This window comes from Hyla sarda, chromosome 2 (assembly GCF_029499605.1).
Source record: "Hyla sarda isolate aHylSar1 chromosome 2, aHylSar1.hap1, whole genome shotgun sequence".
NCBI lineage: Eukaryota > Metazoa > Chordata > Amphibia > Anura > Hylidae > Hyla > Hyla sarda.
This window is the reverse complement of record NC_079190.1, coordinates 163,202,765-163,216,685: the sequence shown is the minus strand read 5'-3', so window position 1 is coordinate 163,216,685 and position 13,921 is coordinate 163,202,765. Positions and strand designations below refer to the sequence as shown.

The window sequence follows — 13,921 nt, the reverse complement described above, 5'->3', positions numbered from 1 at the left end:
CACCTTCCCATGTGAGATGTTGGTACATTTGCATGTTTTGACACTGCATTTGTAGACCCCTTTAGTGGTTGTTTGTACTGATATTGGTGGGCCTCTTTCTTTGAGGCGACTCAGTGCTAGAGCATTCTTGAGGGTTCTAGCTCTCCAATACGTGATGGCAGGTTTATCTGGGAGATGTTCTTTCAGAAACATGTCATGAGTGAGTATGTTCCAGTGTTTTTTTTAGGATAGATAATACACTTTATGAGCATCAGAATATGTTGTGATGAAGTTATATTTAAAACTTTTCTCTGGATCTAGTATTTTTTTTCCATTTGTTTCAAGAAGTATATCCTGTTTCGTACTTCTTTGGTTCTGTAAAGCTCTCTGATATGCTGATTTGATTATATGGGATGGATAGCCTTTCTCTTTTAGTCTCCGCGAGATGATCTTACTCTGTTGTTTGTAGTCTTGTATTTTGGTACAGTTCCGACGGAGATGGTGGAACTGACCATACGGTAAGTTGACTTTCCACTTTTTATAGTGGCAACTATCAAAGGATAGTAGGCTGTTACAGTCTACTGTTTTGAAGTAGGTTTTTGTAATCACTGACGTTTGTTTGTTAGAAATAAGTCCAGGTACTCCATGCCCGCTTCTTTACACTGGCCACTAAGGCAGATATTATATGAATTATTGTTCAGATATGCTGTGAAAGCTATGAACTCTGTCTCCATGCCATTCCATACAAACAGCAGATCATCAATATAGCGTTTGTACATAACTATGTTCTGGGACCATCAGTGATTGCTGTGAATGTATTTTTTCTCATAGGCGCCCATATAGATATTTGCAAAAGCTGGCGCGAATTGTATACCCATTGCGGTCCCCTGGGTCTGCAAATAAATTGTGTTACCAAAGCAGAAATAGTTATGCTTCAGGATGTGATCTATGCATTCACATATGAATGACTTCTGTACCAGAGGCATGTTATCGTCTGTGTCCAAAATTTATTTTACTGTTTCCAAGCCTTTTTTGTGGGGGATGTTCGAATATAAAGACGAGACATTTAAAGTAGCCCACTGGTAGCCGGATTTTCATTTGAATCCATCTAGTAAGTTAATAAGAGAAGGGGTATCTTTTAGGTAGGAGTCCAAGGTTATAACGTATTTTTGAAGTATGATATCTACATATTGGGACATGTTGCTGGTGATGGAATTGATGCCCGAGATGATGGGCCTGCTTGGTGGATTAATTGTGCACTTATGTACCTTAGGAAGGTGGTAAAAAAGTGTGGTCTTTGGATTCTTTATTAACATGAATTCCTTTTCATTTTTATGTATGATGAGGCAAAATGAAAAGGAATTCATGTTAATAAAGAATCCAAAGACCACACTTTTTTACCACCTTCCTAAGGTACAGAAGTGCACAATTAATCCACCAGGCAGGCCCATCATCTCGGGCATCAATTCCATCACCAGCAACATGTCCCAATATGTAGATATCATACTTCAAAAATACGTTATAACCTTGGACTCCTACCTAAAAGATACCCCTTCTCTTATCAATTTACTAGATGGATTCAAATGGAAATCCGGCTACCAGTGGGCTACTTTAGATGTCTCGTCTTTATATTCGAACATCCCCCACAAAAAAGGCTTGGAAACAGTAAAAGAAATTTTGGACACAGACGATACCATGCCTCTGGTACAAAAGTCATTCATATGTGAATGCATAGATCACATCCTGAAGCATAACTATTTCTGCTTTGGTAACACAATTTATTTGCAGACCCAGGGGACCGCAATGGGTACACAATTCGTGCCAGCTTTTGCAAATATCTATATGGGCGCCTATAGGAAAAAATACATTCACAGCAATCACCGATGGTCCCAGAACATAGTTATGTACAAACGCTATATTCATGATCTGCTGTTTGTATGGAATGGCACGGAGACGGAGTTCATAGCTTTCACAGCATATCTGAACAATAATTCATATAATATCTGCCTTAGTGGCCAGTGTAAAGAAGCGGGCATGGAGTACCTGGACTTATTTCTAACAAACAAACGAGTCAGTGATTACAAAAACCTACTTCAAAACAGTAGACTGTAACAGCCTACTATCCTTTGATAGTTGCCACTATAAAAAGTGGAAAGTCAACTTACCGTATGGTCAGTTCTACCGTCTCCGTCGGAACTGTACCAAAATACAAGACTACAAACAACAGAGTAAGATCATCTCGCGGAGACTAAAAGAGAAAGGCTATCCATCCCATATAATCAAATCAGCGTATCAGAGAGCTTTACAGAACCAAAGAAGTACGAAACAGGATATTCCTCTTGAAACAAATGGAAAAAAAGATACTAGATCCATCAGAGAAAAGTTTCAAATATAACTTCATCACAACATATTCTGATGCTCATAAAGTGTATTATCTATCCTTAAAAAAAACACTGGAACATCCTCACTCAAGACATGTTTCTGAAAGAACATCTCCCAGATAAACCTGCCATCACGTATAGGAGAGCTAGAACCCTCAAGAATGCTCTAGCACTGAGTCGCCTCAAAGAAAGAGGCCCACCTATATCAGTACAAACAACCACTAAAGGGGTCTACAAATGCGGTGTCAAAACATGCAAATGGGACATCTCACATGGGAAGGTGAAGTATAAGAGCAATGTAACAGGAGAAACCTTCCCCATTAAGAACAAAATTGACTGCTCAACATCATTTGTCATCCATCTGTTGGAATGCCCATGCAAACTCCAGTACGTGGGCAGAACCTCCCAACAACTCAGGACCCGCATGAACAGCCACAGGTACAATGTCACCAGAGGATTTCTCCAACATAGTGTCTCCAGACATGCGGCATCCCATCATAATAGCGACTTCACAAGTGTTTTCCCTTCTAGCAATTGAACATATTCCCAGCAATGTACATAATAGGATTGAGAGACTTCAACGCTGTGAATCATACTGGATTTATAAGCTTAACAGCTTATATCCGGCAGGCCTTAATGAGGCAATTGATATCATCCGATAATACATCCATACCATACCAATCAGTGAGCATTCATATCATTCATAATACTAATAGTACATATGAGACATCCCTATACACACCTTCTATCAGTTCTAGGTCCTTGTCTTTACATATGAAGTGTAAAGGTACTCAAGCCAGTTTCATCACACAGTTACCTGTCAAATGTCATTGTTGCCATGTGGTACCTGTTGAATACTCATGTGTTCATATTTTTAATTTATTTCATAGCAGATACAATATGGTTTAAACACGTATTTTTTATGTATATGAGAATATATTATGTCTCTATTTATGTCTTTTAAAATAATATTCACATCATTGCTTATTGCTAAACCAATGTAGTATACATAGTACTATACCAATTATGCCCTATAAGTGTATATTACAATATCCATTATTATCCACGGGAACAGGCTTTATTCTGTTGAAAACCTCATTTCTTTTTAGCCGCTTCCTCACATATATGACATGTGAGGCAGTATCTATTTATCTACATAGCGCTGACAATATGTATGCTAGAAAGATCTTTACTGCTCAAAGAATGCCCATTCAATCATTCACACAGCGCCACTAAGAACTATCTTGTCATTCACAAGCACGAACGCGCAAATACGCGTCTTCTAGCTTAGTTTTTCTTCTGAGATTCATTCACCGTGGCCTCTGCATTGTATATGCATGCTCATACTCATACCATTGATAAACATCACTCCCTACTATGCTCGTTACCATAGCAGCGGATACACACATCTCGTGCCCGCATCACACCATGGACGCGTGCGCACTAAGTCGCCGGTGTCCAGCGTCCCATTATTACAATTCAAAACTCATATATAATGTAAGATGTCTATTTAATATGTATAACTACATCGATTTTATAAATGTTATATGCAATTTTATCCATATTTAAGAAGTTATTCCTTGTTCAACTCTTGTGCTCACCATTGGCCCGGAGTTGGCGGCCACGCTCATGGGGCGGGGCCCACCATAATCTGGCGCCAATTTTGAGCATAAAGAGTGTCTTTGTATCTTGTATTGTTATGCTGCCATACTTACCTGATGGAGCTCCAAAGCTCTGAAACGCGTTGTTTTCTTTGGCAATAAAAATTCCTTTTGAAGAAACTGTTACCCATCGCTGGTGGTTTGCGCCAACAACCTGGTATCTTTGTCCTAAACCTACCATTCCACTGACCGTCCTGGAGCATTCCAAGACCCGGAACCAGGAGGCTGCATCACCTATCTGACTGTCTAAGCGCTATTGCAGTTGTGTCATTACACACAACTAAGCAAGGTGAGTGGTACAACTACACTCACCACACACTATCTGCTCGACACACATATTATGTATCAGACTATACTTGTCCCATGAGGAAGCTCTGCCGTTTTTGTCCCTCCAGATCTACGTACTTGTGCACTTGTGCCTTTTCTATATATGCTGCGACTTTTTGATTTTTGTTTATTCCAAAGCACATTTCTGAAATTTGCTCACGTAGTAATTTTTTTTTTTTACTTTGCAGTGGTCATATATTTATCAAATGGGATAGTCGCTATTTATGAAGAAAAAAAAGTTGCATCTCCATTTAAGTCGCAAATGTATTGCAGGTCCAACCTGGCTTACAGAAAGTGTATACGTCCGCAGAAAATGACATTAACACCCATTTTAAAACTGTTCTTGTTCTGCATCATGAAACAAAGCTACTACATTAATGTTAATGTTAATTATTGAAAAAAATAATTGTATAACTAATAACTATTACGTTTAAGGTTGAAATTACACATTGCATACCTTGTTAATTTTAGGACACGTACATGCTGGCATACACACTAAATTTTTAAATTAATGTTGTGTTAAAATAGAATAAGGCACAAAATAATTGTGTAAGAAATTTTTACAGACTATGTAAATAACCCATATGTAGCACTAAAATTTTTCCTTAAAAAAAAAAAAAAGAAAGAAACATCCATAGTAATACAGCTTCATGCACTTTTTGGGGTGGGTAACGTACCAAGCCGTTTTGTCGCCTCAATATTGTTTATATGCCTGTTGGTGCTGCGTTGTCTTCCTTCCTGATGTAAACTCCAGCCTCAGAGCAGCGACGCAAGACTCCACCCACCAACGTCACAAAATGTGGGCGCAAAATTAAACAAAAAAGCCTCCAGAGTACGGATATTCATGGTGCGGCATAGTATGTGTTCAATATTTTTTTTTATTTCTGAGAAGGGTGGATGGGTTGTTGCCAGGCCCGGACTGGCCTACCAGGATACCGGGAAATTTCCCGATGGGCCGCTCTGAGATGTGGCTGCACGAATTCTCCCCCCCCCCCCCCCCCCAGCGGACGTCAGGTTCGGGTCATCATTGGCGCTCATGGAGCGCCTGCTCCGGGCCCGCAGGGAGCCCCCGTCGCATTAGGGACATCCCTGCTTACCGAAAAATCTTTCGGGACACAAGGATGCCCCGGTTACCTCTTTGTGGCCGCCGGCCCCGTGCTAACTTTAAAAACGCAGGGGCCACGGGAGGTAGAGCGAGCGCCCATAGTAACAGAGAGGAGCGCGGAGGAGGACGCGCGCACATGGTAAGTGACCAACGGCACGTCATCTTCAGTATTCCAACCACTGCTTCGGGGGCAAGATCTACTGCTATGGCCTATGGGCCATAGCAGTAGCTACTGCTATGGCCCATAGGCCATAGCAGTAGATCTTGACCCCGGAGCGGTGGTCGGAATACTGAAGTGGGGCAGTAAACAGGCATACAGCCTATCGCGGTGCGGGGGGCTGGGCATTATCGGCTTATCGGCAAGGTAATTGCCGATACCGATAATGCCCAAAATCTGGATTATCGGTCGATAATATCGGCCATACCGATAATCGGTCGATCCCTACTATACTGTTAACCTAATGTGGGGGACTATACTGCACCTAATGTGGGAGACTATACTGCACCTAATGTGGGGGAACTGTACTGCCGACCTAATGTGGGGGAACTGTACTGCCGACCTAATGTGGGGGAACTGTACTGCTGACCTAATGTGGGGGAACTATATTTTACCTTTTATGAACAAGAAAATGATGATGTGTTGGTATAATGACGCAACACTATGGGGCTGGTATGTAATTTTTTCCAGGGCTGGTCTTCACACCCAGTCTGGCCCTGGTTGTTGCGGGATAGTTGGAGTGCAGCTATTTAGTGCCAGGCAGGCCAGTCAGGGTATCACCCGATGCAGTACCCCCTCCCCGTCACTCTCTAGCAATGCTACTGGTAATAAAGGGTAGATAAAGAACTTTGGCTATTTAACATAAGGGAAAACTTTTCTGCTTTAATAAATGCTTTTGTAAGCGGGTTTCCCAGGTTTTGCTTATGTTTGATTTATTTATCAAGGTTGTGCGACTATTTGACAAATAGATCGCTTGTAAGCAAAAGTAAGATCAAAGAAATTTGTCATATAAAAGCCATACGTTTGAAACGAATGCTAAATCTCCTTTATAATGAGTGCCGATACTATATATCACAGGAAATGGTATTACAGTTCTCCATCCGATGTAAACATTGTACTTTTTACTGATGCAATAATAAAGATTAACTGGTGCTGTGCACCTCTCCTCAATAGTCCTGTTTTGAGCCTCCGTTCCTTTGTACGCAGAGTCTCTCATGCAACAGCAGAAGCTGCAGAGCCCTGTCAGCTCCCTGTTCCATCTGGCTGGACAAATGTATACTAGAAGATCATGTTTAGACATCAGCTCCATATAAACATGTTGCTTTTTCTCATAAAGATAGCCACTTCCCATGCATAAACCCACAGGCAAGTGGCTGGCCAGGACAGAAGCTTGTAGCTAATAGTAGCTTGACCATAAACAGTGTAAACAATACACAATGTTTATATCGCACATCAATCGGTTTGAAATTTTACCTATCTAACCGCACATACAATATCAGACGTTTTCTATCTAAGTAGCTCTGACCCCTAATGTCATCGCATACGACCAATTGGTTTTTAAAAGTGTCCCTGCTATATGATGATAGCTGTGAACCATCCTTGAGCTAATCCTTAGTCCCTCAACATAGGGTCTTACAATAATTGAGATAATACTTTCCGGTTGGAGGATGCCCTGATTTGGAGGTACATTCCATTATTCTGCTAAAAAGGGAAAATTAAGTTAAAATGAAGGTAGAGGGAAGAGAAGAACAGTGATTGAATTATGAGAAGGAGAAAAGGAATAATACAATATCAAGTGATAACCACTAATCTCCATGTGGATACAATAAGATACTTGCTCATATGGAATGTTGTTAAATTATACTTTTAAATTATACCTTTATCATGAACAACATAATTAGTGTATATCCTATAATAAACAATGCCCTGTTGATCATATAAGTATATAATAGAGCCTAACATAATCTAGATGTATCACTCTAGGGTTATTGTAAATTGTTCCCCTATAAATACCTTGCATAGTGCGCTATATATACATGATCATATCACATGTCAATATATATAGCATACAATTCCCTATCAATGGTTATAGCAGTTTATTAAGAGTCCAAGATAATCCCAAGGATAATTCTCGCCCACACACTGGGGGTTTGAATAACTAAGAACTCGCGCAGGTTATACTGCGCATCTCACCCTGTTAGAAACAACAATACACGTCGGAAGGATGAGAAATTTCCTAAGTGTGTGCGCAGGATATACTGCGCACCCGTACCTGAGAGATGTCTGCACATGAGAATCAGGCAACTACGCATGCGCAGTAACCCAGAGACAGCTGGTGGATACGAGTTGTAGCGCAGGGTTCACTGCGCAGACAAGGGGAAATGCGATGAAGTTTTGGCGCAGGGGTCATGGCGCAGACACGTCACAAGTTGCATGACGAGGTCTCCCTCGACGCTGATCAACAACAGCGATGATAGGTTGGAACAACAGGAGTGAGATAGGACGACTGAGCAGTCAATCAAAAGATATTTGCACTGATTGGTGGGATGGGCGCTCCACCAATAAGGATGAGGTACTTCCTGCACAATGACGTCTAGAAGGGAGGTGATATAAACCTCCGCATTGGCGCTTTTTGCTCATAGCCATGTTACCTCTTGACAAAGCCGTGTGTACGGCGAAACATGTCGAGGGGGGCTAGAATCTGATTTTAAAACACAGTGGTGTCCTTTCCCTCAGTATGGCACAGTGCAGGTGCATACTGCAATACTATTGAGTCCTGGTAGTACTCTTTGCACTTAATATTTCTGGAAAGAGAGACACCCTGATTTTTTAATCTTTTTTGTGTGTGAATTAATATAAAACAATAAACATTTTTCTTAATATATGGTAAATTTAGGTAATTAGTGGATCACCACGGTGATCTTTTGGTATATTGTTTGGATTAACCCTCCATATATTGGTCTAATATGGATCATCAGTTCCAATAAACTGGCTATAATTGTTTTAATAAATTTATGTATTTAATACATTGTTATTCTAGGTATACATACTGTACTGGCTACGTGATTTTCCTGGATTCCTAAATGCACATTGCTTATTTAGAATGTTTAACTACTGTATTTCAATTTTAATAACTTTTTTATTTTTATTTTATGTGCCTTAGGTGCGAGTTGACAGTGGCATTCAAGAAGGAAGCGACATCAGCATTTACTATGATCCTATGATTTCAAAAGTAAGTTTCTAATCCTGCTACATGAGTCAAAACTGAATAGCAAGCACATTTCATTTCACTCCTAATATTGGTCAGTCACCTTGAAAAAGGGAGACTACAAAGTGAGGACTTAATGTAGAAGTCTGTTTATGTATGCATTTTGATTCAAGAAAGCAGTAGGTGAACACAGCTCTTGATTTATAATTATGTTAGGCTCTACAATCATTGGCTTTCGTACCTCAATGCATTTTAAATTAATGAGGAATAATTCATTCAAAATATTGCATATGCCTCGAAGCAGTACTGCTTTTTTTAAATATTGTAGATGGTGTACAGCTTTTAAAAAGTAGAACGTTACGTTACTGAATTAATGGAGTCAATCATCTACTTTTCTATTCATGTCCTATTCACTATTTCACTGTTCTCTTAAGCACTAAAATCTAAAAATTTAATATCCATGAACTTTTCCTTTATAACATAGCTAAATAAATACTGTTTGCTATAGTTGGTGACCCATGGTAGCAATCGTGCTGAAGCCTTGAAGAGAATGGAAGATGCTCTAGACAATTACATAATTCGAGGTAATCCTCAAATCCTAACATTTGTCATGAAAATAATCTCCTGTGTATTCATAAGGACACTAAATAAATTATAATATAAAAACATTATATAAAATGTATAAGTGCAAATGAATAGTGGAACCTGGTAATAATTAAAAGGGATTTCCAGGCTCCTTTTTTAATTGATGGCTTATCCTAAGGATAGGCCATCAATATTCAATCAGTGGAAGTTCAACTCCCAGCATTCCACCTATTAGTTAATTGAAGGGACCATTGCACTTCTGCAAGCAGTGCATCCTCTTAACTTACTTCCAGACATGGTGCCATACACTCGATAGCAGTTGTATCCGGTATTGCAGTTGTCCCTTTCACTCTAGTCGGACAACAGCAATACTGGGTACAGCTGTTAACAAGTGTATGGCACTGTGCATGGTTGCAAGTAAAGAGGCTGCAGCGCAAACATGAGATCAGCAGCCCTTTTAAACAGCCAAATTACAGGGGTGTTGGAAGTCTGACTCCCATTTGGATATCGATGGCCTATACTAATGATAGGCAATCAATAAAAATGTCTGAAGAATTTCTCTAAATCCATGCAAGTGACTAAAGTGCATCTGTCACTTAATTTATTCTTGTTAACACAAAGACACATTTCAGTAGAGGTTAAGAAACAAACGTATGCCAAGCTTGCCTATCTTTGTCAATTTGGTGGCCTGGTTACAATGGTAAATGACGCACAGGGCTTGCTTACCCGCGGCAGCTCTTCGTATGTTGTGCATGCATTTACCATCAATGGGTATTATGGCGCACATTCGGTGAGTCTGAGAGAATCACTGAGAGAATGAATGATCATCATTAATGCAATTGTTTTCATGGTCTTATTTTCCTATGTTTTACTCTTTTATAACCAACAAAGAAACAAGGGTGAAAATACCAAGTACATTTTTGGTATACAGTAAATAAAATGACAAAAAATAGTACTGTGTCACATTGGCTTAGTTATAGCTATATAGATTCGTAGGCAGTAAGGGGATTTTGCATGGTAATTACAGTAGTTAATGTAAGGGTAGGTTCAGTGTTTGGAGCTCCTTTTTCCCTGCTAAAATCATGAAAAATAAGGGGCATCTAACGGAACTCATGATGGACCACATTTAAAGTAACCTGGGACCTGTCTGGTTCAGTTGATGTCCGCTTTCACAACCTCTGTTCTAGCCCTGCTAATAGCAGTTGTAGTGGAGCTATTTTAAAATTTATTATGTAGGTCAGGCTTTTGCATATTCTGCCTTTCATTATAATTTATGCCTTCTACAACATGATCAGTGTCAAGTTCACCTTTGAAGTGCTTTTGTTTTGGGATCCAACTTTCTGATTTATATCCAATCCTCTCCATTTCATGTTCATCCCCCCCCCCTCCCCATTTTGTATCCAATCCTTTCCATTTTATGTTAATAAAATGAGCATTATATAGAGGGGATTGGATATAAAATGAGGAGGAATGAATTAATTGTACATGGACTGGATTCAGGAATTCAGACTCCGGGAGTCCGAGAGCCTATCTACGTGTTGTTCCATCCTACCCAGTTGCACTGCATATACCATAGAGTGCTGAGGGGAAATGACTTCATCAAGTGGAAGATCACAGCACTTTGCACTACTGGAAGGTAGTGGACAGCTGGACAAACACTGAAGTTGGATATGTGTCCGGGCTGCCACCGCTAAAATTCAATAGCAAAGTGATAAACTTTGCATTTTGCGGTGCCTATAGTCTCAGTAATTGTGTTTGGCTAATATAGTGTTTAGATTGTTTTTCAAATATATTGTACAACTCTAGCAACTGTCACAAGTTCCTGAGAGCCAGTACCACAATTATATGGTGAACATAACTTTCTCTGTGTACTAAATCATGTAGGTGTACCTCCTAACCAAAATAAATGACAATTGCAGCAAGTTTGTCAGACGCGACTTGAAACCACCTGAGGTATATGTAGGATGAGAATCCCCGGCAAGTGACCACAATTTTGAAACTACACCCTTCAAGGATGGTAACAAGGGGTACAGTGAGTACTTACACCTCCCAGGTTTTTTGAACAGTGGGCCCTAAAATGAAAAATTAGATTTTTTACACTAAAATGCTGGGGTTACCCAATTTTTTACATTTTCAATTGAAGAAATTGGGTTACAAATTTTGGAGGGCTTTTTCTCCTGACTATGGAAATGCATCCACATATGGGGTAACATGTTGGGCGGGCACACAACAAGGTTCAGAAGGCATAGAGGTAGCTGACTGTTACATACATTCAGAGGAAAATACAAAAATGAAACACCCACATGTGACACCATTACAGAAAGTACCCACCTTGAGGAATTGAACGCACATGTGTTTCCTAAATTTATTTTCCAGGAATGGATGAAGGGTAGCTTTTGAAAATTGCAATTTTCAACCTATGCTCTGCTTCATTTTTCTGGGAACAACTAACATGTGACTCCGAATTGTCGCCTGGAAATACGACAAAGCTCATGAGAGAGAACTCTTCGCATTTGAGGCCGATGTTTGTTACATACATTAAGAGGAAAATATAAGAAAGGAACACCCACATGTGAGAATATTACAAGCAGTACACCCCCTAGGGAAGATGTATAGTGGTGAAGTGGAGATTTGGAACAGCCGGGTGTTCCCTAAATTTATTTTCCAGGAATGGATGAAGTGTACTATGGGGGGGTGTAATGAAAATTGCAATTTTAGTACTGATATGCCAGTTCCCAGAATGATGACCCAGAGTATAGCTGAAAGTAAAAATGATGCCCACCCCAAACCCTATGCTCTGAATCATCATTCTGGGAATGTGATGTGTGTGGCCGTCCCTAACCTGTTACCTCAAATGCGCACCTCGCTCAGGTGGGAAGAGAGCGCTGCGCATTTGAGGCAACTGCAAACCCCCAATGCTGTTGACTCTGTGTCCCATGACCCTTTTTATCAGGGGTATTGGGATCTAGGTTTTTGGTGTTTGTTTTTGGTTTTTTTTTTGTGTAGGGGATGGGGGAGAAGGTCTCTTTGATTCTTTCGGACTGTCCCACAAGCGACCGTGGATCTGGTGGCGAGGGATGTGAAGAGAGGGATACTAGTATAAAAGTTATCCATGTAAAGGGGGTAACCTTTATCTAGCAATGGGTGCAAAAGGCCCCAATTGATTTTCCCGGTAACACCCAGAGTGGGGGACATTCCAGGGGTTCAAAACGGGAATCTTGTCCCTCATACACTATAAACTTGCAAGTGTACCCTGAGGTACTCTGGCAAAGTTTATACATCTTCACACCATACCGCACTCGCTTGGTAGGGATGTATTGCCGAAAGCTGAGTCTCCCCTTAAAGCTAATGACAGACTCATCAATTGCGACCTCCCGCCCCGGGACATAGGCCTCCCAAATTTGGCCCCGAAGTGGGGGGGCATGCTGCATTATGAGCATAATGAAAACATTTCCGAATGGTGGTGGTGTGCACACTGATTAGCTCTTGGTGGCTGCAGGGGGCGCAGAAGTCAGTGGAGGGTCTGGCCACTCAGCCCAGAGCAGTGGCTGGTGGCACGTACACAGACCCCCACACAAAAATCCCAAAAATAAAAAAAGCTTAACCCCCAAAAAATGCACCTGCCTGAACCCCCCCAAAAAAAACACTGATCAGTGATAAATCACTGACAGCGGTGGAGCAGGCCGCACACACAGGTCTGCTACTGGGGGCACGGACCACCTATAGGTGCAAAAAAAAATTTTTTAATCTGCTTTAACCCGAAAAAGCGCTCGCACCACTAAAAAAAAACGCTGATCAGTACTACGGGACTGATCAGCGGTGGGTGGGCTTTATCTAACGGTGGCGGACCGCTCTTTTATATCTAAGAGGGCCCGGCCACACGTTTAGCAAAAAAAAAGTTGGCGCCCCAAAAAAACGCTGAGGGCAGCCCACAGCGACCCTGTAGGGCCGGGGTCACGCAGCTAAAGGTGCTGCGGACACCTACAGATAGTACGCTGAAAAAAAAGGGCAAAAAATGTCTGCGCCCAACAAAAAAAACTTTTGAACACTTTTTAGTGTATGAGGGGGGAGATTGCAGTACGGAGCTCCGTCCTGCACACCAGTTCAGAAGAAAATGGTGGGCAGAGCGGAGCTGCGTGCTCCTGCATCCTAATCCCACTCCCCATACTGCAGTGATTGGTGCGGTCACTGCGGCCACCCAATCACTGCTGTACTGGGGATAGCAACAGTGCCGCCCCCCAGTACGTTATGGATGATGATTGGTGGTGTATATTACACCACCGATCATCATCATCATCTCCGGGTCATCGGGTCACACGTGACCCAGATGGCCCGGAAACACAGCAGACCGCCGATTAGTGTTTACCGACTAGTTGCTGCGATGCACATGGATGACACGCATCATGCCGGAAGTGTCAAAATAGATGACAGGCATGCCGATCAAAGTCCTCAGGACATAGCTCATCCACTGGGCAATATTAATGGGTGTATATATATATATATATATATATATATATATATAACCACTGCAAATGAAGCAGCCAAAACAAGGGGGAACTAAAATGTTATGCAGTAATGATCCAAACTGTCATGTGGCCTTTGGAATAGTACAGCTTATTTTTGGCAATTTTTAAGGGGAAACACTGGTACCCAATGCATGATAAGACACATATTGGT

General features: G+C 41.1%; 1 protein-coding gene across 2 annotated transcripts in view; it reads left to right on the top strand.

Moving 5' to 3' along the window:
• PCCA (propionyl-CoA carboxylase subunit alpha) overlaps nucleotides 1-13,921 on the top strand; it is a 1,119,575-nt gene that overhangs the window by 696,736 nt on the left and 408,918 nt on the right. For both annotated transcript variants that reach the window (XM_056555680.1, XM_056555679.1), the window contains exons 15-16: nucleotides 8,615-8,683; nucleotides 9,168-9,243. In XM_056555680.1, coding sequence (XP_056411655.1) covers nucleotides 8,615-8,683; nucleotides 9,168-9,243 — 145 coding nt within the window. The remainder of the gene's footprint in view (nucleotides 1-8,614; nucleotides 8,684-9,167; nucleotides 9,244-13,921) is intronic.